Raw genomic sequence first — 18,098 nt, 5'->3', positions numbered from 1 at the left:
AAGATTCTGCTGCACTATTTGCCCCCACCCCCGAGCCTCCTGGGAGCTGGCATCCCTGCGGATGAATGAATGTTTCTGAGAAAATTCAATATAGAGTAAACCAATTCATCAAACTTTTAAAAACTAGGAAGTGGAAAGGTTACAGTTAATGCTGAACAAGGAGGCCGTGCTTCGTGTTTGTCTGATGTGCTACAGGACGTAAAGCAAACCCAAGAAAATGACACCACTTGGGGTATAGACAGTGTCCTGTACTAAGTCACTTGGTCAGGGTGACACCAAAACAGCCGCAGCGGGTTTGCGTGACGCGTGGCTTCCGTTGGCCGCGGCCTGAAGCCTGCTAGCCATTCAGGTTTGTCTGGGCTCTGCCCCACTTACTGACTTCTAAACAACCTTATTTCTATTTAATAATGAAGGATTTGTGATTACTTACAATTTCAGACACTGGGATTTGGTACAGTTACATGGCTTTTTAGAGTTTGTGTTCCATGCACTAAGAGTTACTCTATAAAGATTAAAAAGGAAAATGTATTCAGATGGTTACTCTTTAAAAAGAGACTTAGCTAAGCATGTGGTGTTTTTGAACAATTACTGAAGGTCTCAGCAGGTGCTGAGGTACTATTTACAGGTGCCTGATCATGAAATGCCAACTCCAGCCTGCTGCCCAGAGAGCCTACTGGGGGTGCGGGGGGAGCGGGGGAGGCCTGCTGCTCTCCCCTCCCTGAGAAGTCTTCCGGGGGTTTCTTCCCCGGTTCTGCTTAAACCTCTATTGTGTGTGCCCCTCCCCCCCACTCTCCCACCACCAAATAGCTCTTGGTGGTTTTATTTTTTGTATTTTCTAAAATCTGAACACTACCAGAAAGTCTGAGAGCAATAGCTGATCCACGTTCCTACTGCTGCAGCAACTAGAGCTGCCCCATTGCAATATTACCAACAACCTCAAAGTGTGTTGCGAGTGGATCCCGTGGCCCCTGGGGACCTCCCTCCTAACTGCTCTTGTGAGAATTAGCCCAGAAGCCACCTTCAGGGGCATGAAAGGAAGACAAACGTGTCCTGGCTGCTGGGTTACAAGTCAGGAGAGTCCCCACGCATTGCTCAGACAGGCTGCTCACTGAGAGAACTCTGAACATTGGTAACGTAAGAAGTTTGCGAGATTAGGGTGAAAAGGAGAGGCACGTGTGCAGAAACAGCAGCTGTGACAAGGGCTCTTCCCAGGCGTGTGTGGCCACTTCATCGTGCAACGTGCCCTGGTGATGACGTGTGCCCTGGGGCTGCCTTTCCTCAACCACTGGCTGCTTCCGGCCAAGGCACGCGTCGGTCGGGTTCCCACACCAGTGAGTGGTGGCCCACACTCAGTGCTGACCGACCTCTCCTGCTACCACACGGAGCACAGGAATTGCTCTGGCTCTTTCGCTATGTGTTATAATGAATACAAGTGCCCTGGAGAGACTGTGCTGGCCAAAGCCCTTTGCCCTGGACTCTGCCATTGCACACACAACTGTCTTGAGTCAGGATTGAGGTCGATCCTGAATTTCCTCTCTGCTCTGACGTGCCTGACTTATGGGGCCTCCACCGCTATTCTCACTGTCTATGTTTCTGTTGAGTGACATTCCTTCCTCGCCCCTCAGAAAAGCTAATGGTACCTGATTGTTACTAATTGTTAATTGTTACAAGTTGCTAATTGTTACTTCTCCTGGAGAGGTCTCTTATTTTTAACATAATGTATCCAAACTATGTCAGTGAACACTACATGGATTTATTACTCATCTAGTTTCGCTTTTCCCTTTATAGATAGGAGAACGGCAGCTTCTGCCCTCATGGGTGCCCAGAGGTGGCAGGTCTGGCTATGCTGCCCCCTGGCTCTCCACAGTGGATCAGACATGAGCTGTTCGGGGGAGGGGGTGGGGACACCTCCTCGCTGCCCTTTCCCTTGGCCCTCACACCTGCCCCTGAAAAGGAGCACAGGGCAGCCTGGCCCTCCCTGACCACAGGAACGAAAACTCCTCTAAACACGGGCGGCGGCACGAGGAGACATCCTAGCGGCGGCTGTGCTGTAACTGTGGAAGGACAAAGTATAGTTCAGTGAGATCCTATAGTGTCAGGAAGATGCCAACAGCCATCTACTAAGGGACGTCATGTGGCCAGGACTGTGATAAGTGCTTCCAGGAACACCAAAAAATACACACTTTTTAATTTGCGGTGCCTGTCCTAGAGGAATCCACCAAGTCACTGGGGACATGAGATACACACAATTGAAACATTAGAGAACGGAAGATACTATATAATCAATAGTCAAGTTGCTTGATCCTGATCGTAAATGGTATAAAATTCAGAGACAGAATAGTATATAGACAGAAGAAGTTAAAACAGAACAAAATACTCCAAATACTCGTGACGGAGGTAAAACCTGACATCAACTTTTAAGGCTGTGAGGTTTTCCATTACTGGTCAACAGGACGTTTCAGTTGAAATAACAGCACGAACCAAGAGCACATGTGGAACGAGCACAGTGTGGGTGAGCGGACAGTAGCAGACAAGTCGATCGTAATGGAAGCCACCCTGGGAAAGAACTTCCACGGCTCTAAAAATATTTGACTACCCTCTTATGCCGATCCGAAAATTGAAGAGTTAGAGGAGAGCAGGACAGCTCTGCCTCAGAAAAGCATTGTAAAACAACTGTTCCACAATGAGTCATGACTTCATCTTTAAGGAAAAAATGTCCAGAGAAGCAGAATCATGAATATTCTTTATTATAATCTTCATTATGTTACCAAAAATAATAGCACCAATGATGCATCGGAATTCACATTAACACCTGATTATCAGATTATTAAAGCTATAGAGAAGAACAGGACATGGATTGTTATGAAGAGGACTTTTATTAATGTGATAAGCTAGTTAATAAGTTAGCCAGTTCTCCACCCGACTCTGAGGACCGATGACTGGGTGAATTCACCTGCGTGGACCGCGGCTAGGAGGCCCGAGCCGACCTGCTTTTACGCCATCTACTAGGTTAGACACACTTGAGCCCCGTGGTGCTGACAGAGTTCCTCTCTGATGTCTCCAGACCTAGTTTGATCTTGCTCTGTGTAAGTCAGAAAGGAAGCTAATGACGTATCTAAAGAGGTGACGAGGTTCAGCTCGTCAACCGTGGTCGGGACTCACACAGAACGAAACCAGCAGCAACCAGCCTCCTGATGGGTCCCTTACCACAAACAGACCGGTGGGGACTCCAGCCTGCTGTCAGCACCGGCGACGTCCAGAGAAAAATAACCAGGGCTGATTCAGCACACAGGTGTCTATCAAGTCATTATTTGCAGCAAAAACTGCAAACACCAAGCTCATACTGTTCCTGGCACATCACTTGTAACAGAAAAATCTTTTAAGACCTACATAATTACTCCAAAATAAAGAAAAATATGTGACTGATTGAAGACACCCAGGGCAGACGGGAGAAGAAGGGGTGGGGAAGGAGGGGAGGGAGAACAATGGAAACGCCTCTGGCCTCGGTGGCCTCAGAGCGCTATAGCTGTGACAGCACGCGCTGGAAGGGCAGCTTAGGAGCCGTGTTCCCACCAGTGTTCTGGACGTACTAACGCACACAGGTAGGTGCTCCCAGGTTACAAGAAGATAAAGTGATCGTGACATCTTAGTTCATGCCGTGGAACCTGTAATGCTACCAGCAGAACCGGCAAGTTGCTTGCGTAGTTTTGTCTGGTCCAGAAATGTTGAGGGTCATGACGACAGGACCAGTTAGGATCACAGCAAGCACCTCCCCTCTGTGCCATCCCACCAAGACAGCGAAGCAAGGAGAATGCCTCCACACCGACTCACTGTATTCAATTAACTGTAGGTTGGCAGAGGACGTGGGGCAGTAGTACAGCCAGCAGAAGGAACAACTGCTAAAATGGAGGCAGCAAATCACACGAGCAACCACCACTGCAGTGTCAGGGCAGCGGGGACTGTCCCTAATCCCAGTACAACCACAGGACTCTGCCGCATTCACGTAGCGCATCAGACACGGCTGAGGGCAGAGATCTGCAGGCGCCAGAGGCTCGAGAGGCCATACCCACAGTTTGTAAACTGCTAGGTCTGATTTCCGCCAGGCCCTGGGATATACACTGCATCAGAATGAGTGGCAAAATCCTGGGGGGGGGCCGGGGGGGCAGGAGCAGAATGATCTCCAGAACCAACAAAGGGCTCAACGAGCAGAAAGGGCTGCCCCCGTCCACGGTTAGCACACGAATGTTAACTCTACGAAGAGTTTCAACCAGCTTGGTTAGTTTCATTAGTTACAATCACAGGCACCACTGTACAATGAACGGCAAGACAAGGTCCCAGTAAGTAGGTGCAGCCCACGTGCGCCTGGAGACCGTGTGCCCCAGCCGGCCCCTGTCCCTGGGCATATGTGGACCTCACAGGACAGGCGCACTCAGACGACCACCGATGTAAGGTGACTGCCACGCTTTTACGTACACTGATGACAGCAAAAAACAGACAGGACAGCTCGGTTACCCAATGTGGAACCAAGGCAGAGCTGTGAACAGCAGCGAGCCGCCGAGACCCTGACACCAGGCAGCAGACAGAGCGGGAGCCCGCCGGCAACGACCAGCCAGACACGCACAGGGACACTGCTGGTGGCACTGCTAGTGGCACTGCTCAACGCAGGGTCTTTTCGGAGTCATGAGGTGGCAGGGAAAGCTAATTTTATAACTTAGACGAAAATCACAAATGTACCCAAGAGCCTCTTAAACTCTTACTACAATAAGTGACACCGATCGCTCTGATCCTTACCCAGCCAATGTTATTTTGGGTGGTCCTGGAAGAGCCGGTCCCGAAGGGAAAGAAGACCCGTTGACGATGGGTGGTAAGGCTCCATTGTCCAGCTGTATAGAGTCAAGGCAAGCAAACACTGCATCAGTCCATGTTTTACACACTCCAACCAGCTAGCCCCTAGGTACCCAAACAAGCCCTTTCCTTCTAGCGCTTTACAACAATATGTGGGCCTCGTCACCGAGACGATTCCACTAACCCCTGAGCAGACTCCAGCCTAGCTGTGCAGGGTGGGCAGGGCCCTGGCCATGGGGGGCGGGGACAAAGAGGGAAATGGCTGCTGGGCCAGGCCACCGTCCAGCTGGCAAGCGATCCACACAGCTGTCAGTCGGCTGCCCACGGACATTGTCACAGATACCTTTTTCATTTTTATGAACTACAAATTGTGAACTAAATTCAATTATAAATTTCTATAAGCTAAAAATGTCCTTTATTATTATATCCCTGTGTATAATATAAGTGATCTTGACATCTGAAGTCTCATTAGCAATCGCTTTTTCATCTATTCAACAAAATATGTTTTGTAGTCAGTTTTAACAAATTCGAAAGCAATGTCATAATCCCTGGGTTACCTACGTCCTTTGCTTTGGTGGTTCTCATTTATTTTTCTTTATATTACTCGGTAGTACGACTCACAGACGACAGGGGAAAGGAAAGGGTAGCAAAATCACCACTGCCCTAATTTTCTTCTCATCAGAAACTTAAAGAACTTAAAAAGTACTGGATAAATTTAATTTTGCAATTATTTTTATATATCCCAGTTAAACATCCTATCCTCGTTCTGTTCTCCCTTGAAAATTTGAAATTTAATAATAAGGTTTATTTAAGTACAGCCTGGGAAAAATACCACCTTATTCATCTTCCTCATCTTCTGCTTCTTTTTAAATTGTGTGTAACCGCTGCCTGTTGGGGCTCAAGCGCACTGAGAAAGCTCCCTGGACCAACTCCTTCCACACAGACGCCTTGAGTTGCACGGAGGCCTCGCCCCCAGGACCCCCTCTCTCCGGTCTGGCCAAGAGCTGTGGCTTCTCTCCTCTCACTCAGTTTACAGGAGGGAAGTGTCCACAAATTACTGTAACTAATGTTTCTTTTACAGTCACCAGACACTGACTTGTTGGACCATATATCCACATGGCAGTCCAAAGAGCTTTGATTCTTTTGGAGAAAGGAATTCACAGTTCTCAGAGCTGAGGCAATTTTTTGCATAAAGCAGGAACAATTTTCCCCTTTGCTTATTTAGCCCCAAAGTCAAGCAGAGAAAGAGAGCCAGCTGTGTCCTAGGTACTACGTAGTGGTAATGCCAGAGCAGCTTTGTGCTAGAATCCAGGCTTTTCTTCAGCAGTGTGTGGCCACCCAAGGGTGATGGACGTGAAGCCTAAGGCAGGTCTGGTCACGTCACCTGGGCATCTCACTAAGATGCAGGTTCTGCCCAGTGAGTCTGGGGTTGGCTCCAGAGCCTCATTTCTCAGTAGCTCCCAGGAGATGCTCATGTTCCCACTCCATGAGCCACACTGAGCAGCGAGGCTCCGAGGCTCCGAAGAACATACCAGGACAAATAAGTTCGGGAACTTGTTGCAACAATGTTGCTAACCTTTTTTGATATCAGAGGGATTCTTCATTATGAATTTGTACCAACTGGACAAACAGTTAACGAAGTTTACTGTTTGGAAGTGCTGAAAAGGCTGCCTGAAAAAGTTAGACAACCTGAACTTTTCACCAACAATTCGTGGCTCTTGCATCACGACAATGCACCAGCTCACACGGCACTGTCTGTGAGGGAGTTTTTAGCCAGTAAACAAATAACTGCATTGGAACCCCCTCCCTACTCACCTGATCTGGCCCCCAATGATTTTTTTCTTTACCTGAAGATAAAGGAAATATTGAAAGAAAGACATTTTGATGACATTCAGGACATCAAGGGTAATATGAAGACAGCTCTGAGGGCCATTCCAGAAAAAGAGTTCCAAAATTGTTTTTAAGGGTGGACTAGGCACTGGCGTCAGTGCATAGCTTCCCAAGGGGAGTACTTCAAAGCTGACCATAGTGATATTCAGCACTGAGGTATGGAGCACTTTTTCTAGGATGAGTTCACGAACCTATTTGTCTGACCTTGTACAGAACTGAGGGTCTGGCAAGGAAGTGGGGTCCTAGGGATGCAGCATGTGCCCTACTGAAGTAATGGCCCCAAGGTCCATACAGTGGAGAGGAAGTCGGAGGAGACGAGATAAACACAGCCCAGGCCGGATCGGGAGGAGGCTGTGGTCTGAAGGGGCATTTCCAGAGTGAGACCTTAGAGGTGGGAGGACGAGGCCTGCAGGTGCCCCTCTGAGTGGGGCTGACACAACGAAGCAAGCAGGGCGGGTGGAGGGAGGCGGCGCGCAGGGACCAGGAACCCAGACTCCTCGCCAGGTGCCCCAGGGTCACGGCTTAGCCTCATCCGTCTCCTGCACCAGTAAGTACTCTCTCCCCTCCCGGCCAACGCATCATTTGAGAACTACGTACTCAACAGATACTTCACCCTAGTTACGCACACTGCCTCCGAGACCTCCTCAAGTCTCGTGGTTTCAATACCATCTGTATGCTGACGACCTCATTCCTCCAGCCCAGAACTTCCTCACGCTCAGCTCTCAGCCCTGCATGACGTCATCACTTGGCTCTCCGAGAGACGCCTCCAGTTTAATATTTAATAACTGGAAGTCTTGGTCTCCCTCACATAACTTGCAGTATCTCATCTCTTGATGGACACTCCATCCTTCCACGTGTTCAGGCTGAACTTGGGGCCCTCCTTGACTCCTCTTTCCCACACATCCCACACCCAGCCCATCAGCAAACCCTGCTGGCTCAGCCTTCAAAGCATCTGACGAGCAGTTTGTCCCCACTGGCCTGAACCACCCCCATTTCTCTCCGAGATTATTAGACGGCAGGTTCACCCCCTGTAGCCATGCCCCCTCCCCCGCGCCAGCCCCCTTTCGAGCAGACGGAAAGCCATGGTCCTCCCACCACGTCTGACTCCCCTGGCTTCCTTCCTCCCGCTCAGGCCATCCCAGCCCAACTGGCCTCCTCGCTGTCTCCACAGCAGGTGTGACCCCGTGCTGGGCTGTCCCCCCCACCCCCCAATCTTCTTCCCCGTGATAGTCACATGGTTCAGTCCCTCTTCTCTTTCAATTCTTCACTTGTGTCACCTTCCCAGTGGAGCCAACTGTGACCCCCCAGTTTAAACTTATAACCTGCCTTTGTCCCCACCAAACCCCCGCCCCAGAGCCCATCCTCTCCTCTCCTAGGACACAATGTCACTGACTTCTTAGATTTGCTTATTCTGTGTCTTTCACGCGAAAATGTAAGGGGCACAAGGGTGGAGTCGTGTTTTGTTTTGGGGGTTCACTTCATGCTCGCTCGCTAATGTAACAAGTGCCTGTTGAAGGGGGAGCGATGCCCTGTGTGCGCCAGGCTTTGCTGCAGTTCTCAGGCAACCGAGACAAGCGACTCACCAGATCCCCGCTCCTGTGGGGCTGGCATTCCCGGGATGGATGTACACAAACAAGCAAACCCCCAAACGCAAAACAGTGGTCGCGCTGGGCAGACAACGAGACAGGCCCTGTGGCAGTGACCGGCTGTGTACGTGGGGCGCCACGGGCTCTTCTGGGAGGTGACGTTTGATATCAAGACTTAGGGAAAAGAGCACATTTGTCTTATAATTATACTGAAGATATGCACACTGTAATGTAATCATAAAAGCATTTTAAACTTTAAAGAAGCGTTTTCATAGCAGTGAGGAAGGTGAGGGATAGTGTAGGTCAAGTGGGTGTACGTGCTGACGGCAGGACCGCGAGGGCACGTTCAGCAGACGGGGCAGAACGATGGTCCGGGGGCCGCAGGAGGGCACGAGACACGTCCACAGACACAGGTGCAGTCTGGCCAAGGACCACGTCTGACACTCACCCCATTCCTCCCACGGAGCCTGACGTAGTGGGGAAGGGGTGGGATACCTGCTAAATGTTTCACTGTTGATTTTTAAATGGAGGCTAAATTATATTTCCCGAGTAATTCCAACTTTGACAATCGAAATCTCAAGGGACAATAATGCCCATATATACACATATGTGTGTGTATATATATGTGTATATATATGTATGCATATATGTATACATGTATATATATGTATGTGTGTGTGTGTGTGTGTGTGTATATATATATATATATATATATATTTTTTTTTTTTTTTTTTTTTAAGGAGGGAGCATCTCACAGTGGCCCATGCGGGGATTGAACCGGCAACCTTGCTGCTATCAGCACTACACTCTAACCAACTGAACTAACCAGCCACCCGCAAATATATTTTTTTACTAAAACGATGACTTACTTGTTGTGTAATGAGATTTAATTTTGCTGGTACAGGCAGAAACCTTCCTACTAAAGCAGTCATTGGTTTGGGGGCATCTGTAAGAAAGACAATTAAAATTAATTGATACTATATATTGTCCCTCTTCCACTTGCACATGGAAGAAAGTACAAAAATGAAAATGCGTCATGGAATTATCATGTGCAAAGTCATTTAAACTTATCCTGATCTCCTATTTCTATTTTTATTCTATAAAACCTTTTGGGTCAATGTATTTCTTTTTTCATTTTTTTTTTTTTTTACTTATTACATCCTTTTCTTTTGTCATAATGCTACTTAACCTGAGCTTCCAGCGATAGTCTATTTGCTAAAAAATGCAGCCAGTACCCAGGTTCCCAAACTGTGTGCCAAGGTGCCCTGGAGTGCCCAGCTGTGACCACCCAGTTTAAACTTATAACCTGGAGCGCCCAGCTAGCCAGTTTGCATTTTCAAAGAAAGCACAGCGACATCTGTTGGACATCACGTGAACTACCTCCAATTTAAGTGTATTCTTTTTTTCAACTGGATACTAAGTTGTTAGGCTGTAAATACTTATTACGCTATTTAGACCAAACTGCTTAACCACTACAAAGGACAGGTATTTCTTTGGCCTAAGGGTGCAGTGAAAAACATTCCTGAGACACGAAGGGCCTGTGAACCTCCGTGTTCATGAATCCAAATGGAAGGAGAGATGTGTCAGTCCCCTGAGTCACCCAGCTGGGCACACTTCCCGCCCCAGGCTTACCCATCCTTTGAGGTACCAGCATGCATTTATTTTATGGTGATATTTAATATGTTCACAACATACCAAATATCTGGGCAGAGCAGTTATGATTATATGACAAGGTAATAGATTTGGAGAGCATTATATAAACCTCTTTGTCTGCAGATCCTAAGGCATTAGAATTTGCCATGCACCAGGATTAGGGGAAACCCTCCCCCACCTGTGTCGACAGTCAGATGCAGCTCCGACCTACAGGGAACAGAGCCAGAAAATCCACGGCTGCTGTGTAGCCAAAGACCCAACTGGCTTCTGCGTCTGCGTTTTAGGAAAAGGAAATGTCTTGGAGGCATTTTATCTGTCTCTGGATAAGGAAACTGCCAGGATACAACAGGAGTCGCAATCTTCCTTTTTGCCCTGGACTTCAACGGTCCATTGAAATGACATCTGGGTTTACTGTTGATTTCAACTATTGGCAAGGTCAATGAATCATCTGATAATGAAATATTCTAGTTAACCCAGGAGTTAAAGTAGCACAGTGACATATATATGTCCACACAGAGATGCCCAGTTTCCAGGAATCGCTGTCTAACTTTGGTAAATACAATCCTTAAAATGCCATTTAATCTTTTTTAATCATTTTAATCATTCATAAGGCATGTCAGTATAATCAAGCACTTAGATGTCATTTATTGCTATTGTGACAGTTTAAATCGGCATTTAATGTAGTTATTTCAGACCTCATGGTGATTAAAGCAGTGTGACAGTTCTCATTGATTACACAAAAATGTTTACATTAAAATTTAGTTTATACCACACCTGACCAGTCAACCGCCCACCCAATCTGGGAAGGTTGGTGTTTCAGCCCAGGCACCTCCAAGCACACCCACTGTTGGTATGAATTGTCACCTGTTAGCATCACAAAGCTCTCTGCAGCTAGCAGAAGTAGAGGGCAGCTGTCCATGGATACGGGACAGGCAATACAGTGTACATAAATTAGTCTGTAAAGATAGTTTTTTCTATCCTTAGTTCACTAAAATGGGCTGTGAACTTTGCAAATTGCCTGCCTGCCTATTTCACTTTAACTCCATGTACAAAGGCAAAGACGTTCACTTCCCAACTTATATATATATGAAATAATTATTTAATTTACTTTGTACCTGACTGTGGATAATCATTTTGGTCTTGATACTGAGAAACCAAATGGAGTGTTTTCAGTTCTCTTGTGCCAGAATTGTCTATACACAGCATTTGTGTGCCCCCTTTCAACTGACATATCACCTAAAATGGAAAATAATGATCAGGTTGCATTTTAAAAAGATATCCAGTAATATGAACCAAAATAAACTTGAGCCTGAGAACACAGCTTCAATCCAGAATTTCAGTTTTAATGGAAAACGGAACACTGCAGACCTGTTCTGAGAGCTCTCTCCCTGCAGGGACATGTGCGTGTGATGGTCAGCGTGCGGACAAAGCAGCCGCCCACTCTGCCTTTCCCTCCAGGTGTCTGGCCAGCTGAGGTGGAGGGCGAGGCACAGGTGACCGACCCCACGCGAGCGAGTGTCCCTCACCGTCCCTCACTCCACGGCCTACGTGAGTGGAGACCGTGTCCATCCGCCGACCCCACCCTGGTCAGATCCAGTTAACTCTAAGAAAGACTCCATCCCCTGACTGGATGTCTGTAACTGGTCACATACTTAGAATAATCTTTCACTTTATGACGCTTGTTCTTTCCTGCCACATGCACGTTATTATTTAACACGGGGGATTTTTTTTTTTAAATATTTTCACTAATCAGCCATCTTGGACCTTCTCTAACATGTGGGATTTATTTTTATGTCCATTAATTTTATTGCCTACAAGTACAATTTAGAAAGGTTAATCCAAGAACTGGAAAATTCTAAGAATCCATGTCAATCTTCCAGGGCCTGACTAGCACTCTCAGATCACCTAGTTAGATTCCAACCATACATAAACCCTTAGCGAGCCAGGTGAGTCCATCAGTCAAGAGCAGCACAGGTGGAGCCCTCACTGGGTGCAGGCCTGAGGCATGATATAAATGCAATAGAAACCATAGTTTCTAGCCACACACAGCTTCCAATTGCGATGGTAAAACCACAGATACCCACAGAAGCTGTGGTTTCTGCCTTTAGGTTGCCTTGGGGTTTCCTAGACTGGAAAACCCAAATAAGCATAAAGGATCCATGTACAGAGGCAGATGAACTGGCCGGCAGCCAAGGTCTCCGGCTTCTTGGGACCTGTGTGCACGGAAGCCCGCGTGCAGGCGCCGGGATGATTTATCCCAGGGAACACTTTGTTTGCTGTATCCATGTAACCTTGCTTCTTCTCCACCTGCGGGTGGATCACTATCCCTCTGGCAGCCGCCACCAGAGACTCTCCCCAGGCAATAAGTCTCAATAAACCTGTCTCGCACAGCCACTGGTATGTTCTTTGGGCTGCGGCTTCTCAGGCACAGATCTTGGAACAACCTGGATTCAGTCCGAACACGATGTTACCAAAATAACACACATAGAGCCTGTGCTAACGAGGGGCTGCTGAGCACTGCGTCCGACATTCAGCTCACCCTGACATGGGTAAGCCGCCAGCATTCATGTTTGACTGGAATTGCATTTGTATTTGGAGGATGAAGTTGTACCCTCCTCCCACATACACATACACAAATGCAACTGAGAGAAGGGCTCAGAGCGGACTCCCCAGACTTCTGTCGACTGCAGACCCTGGCTCCGCCCTGCCCTTCCTGGGAGAAGCTGACATCACTGCGTAGTCTGATATAACGGAAACAGGTCTCATCCTGCTCGCCTGGACCGCGTGTCCTGGAAAAACTCTGCTCTCAGAACCCGTGGGCCTGAGCAGAACCATAGGCAGAGGCAAGGACTGGCATTCACCACAGCGAAGCCAGAGTTCACGGTGGGCTCATTCAAGCATTTCCCAGTCAAGTGCATGCCTTGCAGCAAAGGTCTCCTTGCTCAGAATAAAAGCTGCTTCAGAAAAAGCAATCTCAGCTCTTTGCTAAAAGAAGTCTTTCAGCCAGAGTCCCAAGCTCCCTGCTTTCCAGTCCTTACTACTAAGACCTGAAGTCTGGTTAGAGCTCGAGCTCTCAACAAAGTTGTCAGTTCAATTCCCACCTGGAATGGTGGGCTGTGCCTCCTGCAACTAAAGATTGAAAATGGCAACTGGACTTGGAGCTGAGCTGCGCCCTCCACAACTAGATTGAAGGACAACGACTTGGAGCTGATGGGCCCTGGAGAAACACACTGTTCCCCAATATTCCCCAATAAAATAAAATAAAATAATTAATCTTTTAAAAAAATGGAGATAAAGACAATGCCCACCCTACAGAGCTGATAAGAGGATTAAAGGAATTACAAACCTGCCACAATATCCCATACGCCACAAGTGTCTGTGCCCACCTCTCCTATCCGAGTGTTACTGGGTATCACCAGGAATTTGGCGCAGCCTCTGGCCTCCAGCCACAGGCCAGACTACAGGGCTCAGCTGCCTGCCCATCGCTGGGCAGACCTGAGTCTGCGCAGACTGACACGACATGTGGCCACCATCCTAAAAGTACAGAGGTCCTCATCTTTGCTTGGTTTGCCCCGATCAGTAGAAATGAGAATCTTGGAGGTGAAAGGACTACGAGAAAGGCTCTGATTAGGCCCCTCTTGATAGATGAGACAACCAAAATGTGATTCACCATTTAAACTGCATGAAAAACAATGACTGAAATACCCATTGTTGCCGCCTTAGGAATGATGAGGGTCAAACAGTAGTAACGCAATGTCGGTCAGTCCCATCTCCTTTGGCATAATTACCATCGGATTAGAGTCCTTGTGAGAGCAGCCCGAGGCCTCCTCCGCTTCCTGGGGTGATGGGAACTTGCACGATGGCTCCTGGGCAAGACGGCTCTGCTGATTTGCTTCCTCCAGATTGTTACTTGCGATCGTGCCACCTCCTTCCTTTACTTCAACCTTAAAAAGCAATTGTTATTTGAGAAGTCACATTGCGGACACTGGGTTTGGCGGGTGCATAATACAGAAATTCCCTGTAGACGCTACATTTCTAAAGCAAAGAGCACCCTGACCTCAGAGCCTCTCTTCCTCACGATTACTCTCCCCACGGGGCAACAAGCCACCTGACAAGCCTCACTAGGGACTGAGGACCTCAAGGACCAAACCACCTACCCATGAGGTGTGCAGACGTGCTCTCCATGTGGAGCTCGTGTTGTGGGGTAAGTAACTGAGCAGGTTCCCGGACAGGTCGTCTGGGGCTGTTCGACAGCCCTGCTCCTATGGACCTGGCAGCCTCGTGGGCCTTCCTCACACCTGCTGACACGCTGACCCTGTGTCACCGTTCTTAGAGGACACTCATTATGTCGTATGAAATGTTCTGGTCCATTGTTTGCTTCTTCCTCAAGAAGCCTGGAATCCCAGCTGATGTTTTAGTAACACTTAGAATGTAACTTAGAGGGTGTTGGTAGTAATATTCGTAACTAAATAGTAGCGCTTTCCTGACTGAATAGTAGGATAATAATTATTAGGAAGCAGTGAGGGTAAGGAAGAGCCGAGCAGCTCTGTTTTGAAGAGTCCTCTACACCAACTGTCAACTCAACGGCACACCAGCAAAATGACCAAAAAATTGGGAGCTATACCAGTGACATTACTAAAAATCAATGGGATTAAAGGGGAAAAAAAAGTCTCAGTTAAAAAAGTTACCATCACAACTGAGGGCCTGAAAATTGGGGTGCTTTTTAAATTTGGTAAGACTGGAAGGAGGATTGAAAAACCAGTCATCCACACTATGCATCGTCCCTTGCCCTCCTTAACCTCCACCTGCCTAGCTGCCTGGTACAGAGCACAGGTGGGTCCTTCGAAAAAGATGGTGATTTTAAGGGAGCCATGCTAGGACCTGACACGTTGGACCTGGCAGCAAATGGACAGCTGACATTTGAAACCACTTGAACAGGTTCTGAGAAAGACCTCTGCACTGGGGAAGGTTGGGGGGAAGCCGCACTCTGAGGTCCCTCTCCATCAAACCGAGAGGATGGCGGAGGCCCCAGCCTTTCCTTCACACTAAAGAGCAGACATTGCGCTAACCAGGAAGCGGAAATCCAAGATCCCACCGCTGTGGCTCATATACACCAAGTCAGGTCCCGGCCACCTCCACACCACCTCAAAAGGTTCCACAAACGCATCACTTATGACTTATTAGAATGATTTTATGGCTGAGTCATCTAGTTTTCCAAACTAGATCCTTTGGAGAGCCAGCATATATTTCCTTGGGATCCTTTACTTCCATTAAAAATGGATTTGTTTTGTTTAAGCAAGAACAAAGCAGAAAATGACCAGTGATTTTTCATAGCAACGGAAAGAGTACTTCGCTGAGAATGAGCAAGAATGTACTGACTTCTATTACACATCCTTGAAGAACCATCACTGGATAGCAGAGGGGAGCTCTAATGTGTTGATTTCAAGGCTCACCACACACCAGTGTTGGCTGTGGGTTACAAGCCTTATAAATCGAAAGGGGGAGGGGGGAAATTAAATGCAAAAACATGAGAACTCAATCACACTGCATTTGTTTTCACAGACACTAGTTACTCCAACATAAAGAGAGATCCTTTCCTAAAGCCGTGATAGCAGCGGTGTGGTGCCAGGTTAACACACTTGCTTGTTGTATGTGGTCTGCAGGGTTTAGGCCCGGTTTGAACCAGGGACCCAGGACATAATTCACCTCCAGGTAGAATGGCATCTCGAATTACAAAGGGATACACCCTGTTTGGGATATGTGACATCCAACCCGGGATGCTACTGGTACAGGAGAAACGCTTGTAGAGGGTGATCTGGTATAGACAGCAGTCTCACGTCCCTAGTGGGAGGGGGTGAAGGAGTACTGGGCCTGTTTCCCACACGGATCTTACTGGAATCACCCGGACACCGGGGTGGGCGGCTCCTTCCCGTGCCCAGGCGCCCAGGGGCACGACGGCAGGACTCCTGTGAGGGGTCAGCAGGGAGGACAGGAAGTGGACGTTGTAAGCTTGTGGTGGCGGCGGGGCAGCGGGAAGAACGGTGTCCTCCAAGGGGTTGAGCTCGGGGAGACTCGGATACTCCCCGAGCATTTCCTCCTCTTCGTTTTCATCCACCAGGAGCTCGACTTTGTCTTTATTATTGCAGTTCACGTTCAGCGGGGGGTTGAACGCATGCAGGAGGGGCTCTTTGGGGTCTGCGGGGCTCAGGTACGCGTCTTGTAACACGTGGAACTCGTCTTCCTCGGTCTTCACAGCCACCGGGGCTTTCAGGGGCATGTTTTCGGAAACAAACTGACTCTCCGCGCCGAACAGGTCTTGCACGATCTCATCCTCCGGACTGGACATTCCGTCAAGCAGGGTGGCTCCTTCCATGACCACTGACCCGACTTCGCACGGGGTATCACCTCGCACCCTGCTCCACGCCGGATCGCCGAGCCGCGCACCTGCAAAGACTCAGCCAGATGAAGCGGACGCCGCCCCCACCGCCGCCCACGGGCTGAGGGGAAGGCCTCCCTCTGTTTCCGAAGGGCCGACCACAGGGTCCCGCCGCCCCCTCCCACGGGCCGACCACAGGGTCCCGCCGCCCCCGCCACGGGCCGGACAGACGGTCTCGCCGCCCCCTCCCACGGGCCGACCACAGGGTCCCGCCGCCCCCGAGGTGCTGACCAGGGGTTCCCACTGCCCCCTCGAGGCTAAGGGCCCACCGCCCCCCGTCCATCCTGCAGACCAGAGACCGGTCCCGGGGCCGTGGGGAGACCCGACGGCGGCTGGGGTCTCAGGCGGGGTGCTGCGTCAGCCCTGGTCAGAGGGACCTACCGGGGGCTTCGCGAGCACCAAGCGCAGGTGCGGCAGTTAGCGGTTGGGCGAGTGGGCGGGGCCGGGAGCAGGGGCGGGGTGGTGAGGCGGGGCGCGGGGCAGTGGGCGGGGCCTGGAGCGAGGAGCGCGCGGCGGGGGGCGGGGCGCGGGCGGGGGGCGGGGCGCGGGCGGGGGGCGGGGCGCGGGCGGGGGCGGGGCGCGGGCGGGGGCGGGGCGCGGGAGGGGGGCGGGCGGGGGCGGGGCGCGGGCGGGGCGGGGCGCGGGCGGGGCGGGGCGCGCGCTGGGCGGAAGGACGCGCGGGGGTGGGTGGAACTTGAGTGGGACGGTGTCCGGGAATGTGAGGGGGGCGCAGGCGAGGGCGTGTGGGAAGCACTCGGAGGAGGCGGGTCCGGTGACGGGGGCGCGCGCGGAGAGCAGGCCGGGGCCTGGGGCTGGCTGTCGCGTGGAGGTGGGCAGAGAAGAACACTCCCGGGCGCAGCAGCTCCAGGCTCAGGGGAGGAAACTGAGGCCCCAGAGCAGTCTGATGCCGCGCTGGTGGGACTCCCTAGCTTGACTTATTTTAGTCTTTAAAACACCTTCTCTGCTCCCGAGCTGCACAGGACGCAGCCAGCCAGGGAGCTCCGAGGCTGGACGGAGGGCCGGAGACTCGCTCAGGCATATTCCCCACCAAGTATACACTTCGTATCCCCGGTGCGGGAGCTTGGGATGTGTCGCTGGAAACTGCGTGTCCCTAGTCGAATATAAACAACCCGACGTTAACGACTGAGGTTAAAGGGGAGGGGAGGGGGCCAAGACCCGAAAGTGCCAAGTACAACTGACAGTAACGTCAAGAATGCTTTGGGTGGGGAGTGAGCTAAATCCACCCCTCACTGAAGCAAAGGTAAACACTGTTTATCAAGAAAAGAGGTGAAAGCTTCTTTAGGGCGTTGGCCCTGATCTGCCAATCCAACCGAGCGAGTTGAGGAGAGATTCCTGCTAACTGTAACTCTCAAGTATTGTTTCATGTGCTCGGGTAAAATTAAAATGTAAGACATCAGCTTCCTAATTTTAAAAATTTCATCCTTTCCAAGCAGTAGTAACCAAGACACAGCAACACTGTGTAGTACTATTTAGCCGTACATGTTTGCATTCAAGAAACTCCCAGAAGAAAATAAAAAGTGAATAAGAACAAAAGAAATCCCAAGAAAATGTGCCGTTGAGAATTTCCAAATTTAAGGCACAGCCTTAAGTGTGCTAGGACCTTCTTATCTGAACAATTATTCTGAGACATTCAAGTTGAGTTTAAAAGAACATAAACTATCACCACT

The 18,098-nt window shown here is 49.6% G+C and overlaps 1 protein-coding gene across 1 annotated transcript in view; it reads right to left on the bottom strand.

Annotated features, from left to right (window-relative positions):
- TESMIN (testis expressed metallothionein like protein) overlaps nucleotides 1-16,397 on the bottom strand; it is a 34,140-nt gene extending 17,743 nt beyond the window's left edge. Inside the window, exons 1-5 of the mRNA XM_033121127.1 lie at nucleotides 15,868-16,397; nucleotides 13,763-13,918; nucleotides 11,090-11,210; nucleotides 9,191-9,267; nucleotides 4,792-4,883 (exon numbers count right to left, since the gene is read on the bottom strand). Of these exons, the coding sequence (XP_032977018.1) occupies nucleotides 4,792-4,883; nucleotides 9,191-9,267; nucleotides 11,090-11,210; nucleotides 13,763-13,918; nucleotides 15,868-16,347 (926 nt within the window). The 5' untranslated portion in view covers nucleotides 16,348-16,397. The remainder of the gene's footprint in view (nucleotides 1-4,791; nucleotides 4,884-9,190; nucleotides 9,268-11,089; nucleotides 11,211-13,762; nucleotides 13,919-15,867) is intronic.
- Between the last annotated feature and the right edge of the window lie 1,701 nt (nucleotides 16,398-18,098).

This window comes from Rhinolophus ferrumequinum, chromosome 11 (assembly GCF_004115265.2).
Source record: "Rhinolophus ferrumequinum isolate MPI-CBG mRhiFer1 chromosome 11, mRhiFer1_v1.p, whole genome shotgun sequence".
Lineage (NCBI taxonomy): Eukaryota > Metazoa > Chordata > Mammalia > Chiroptera > Rhinolophidae > Rhinolophus > Rhinolophus ferrumequinum.
This window is presented reverse-complemented; position numbering and strand designations above follow the sequence as displayed.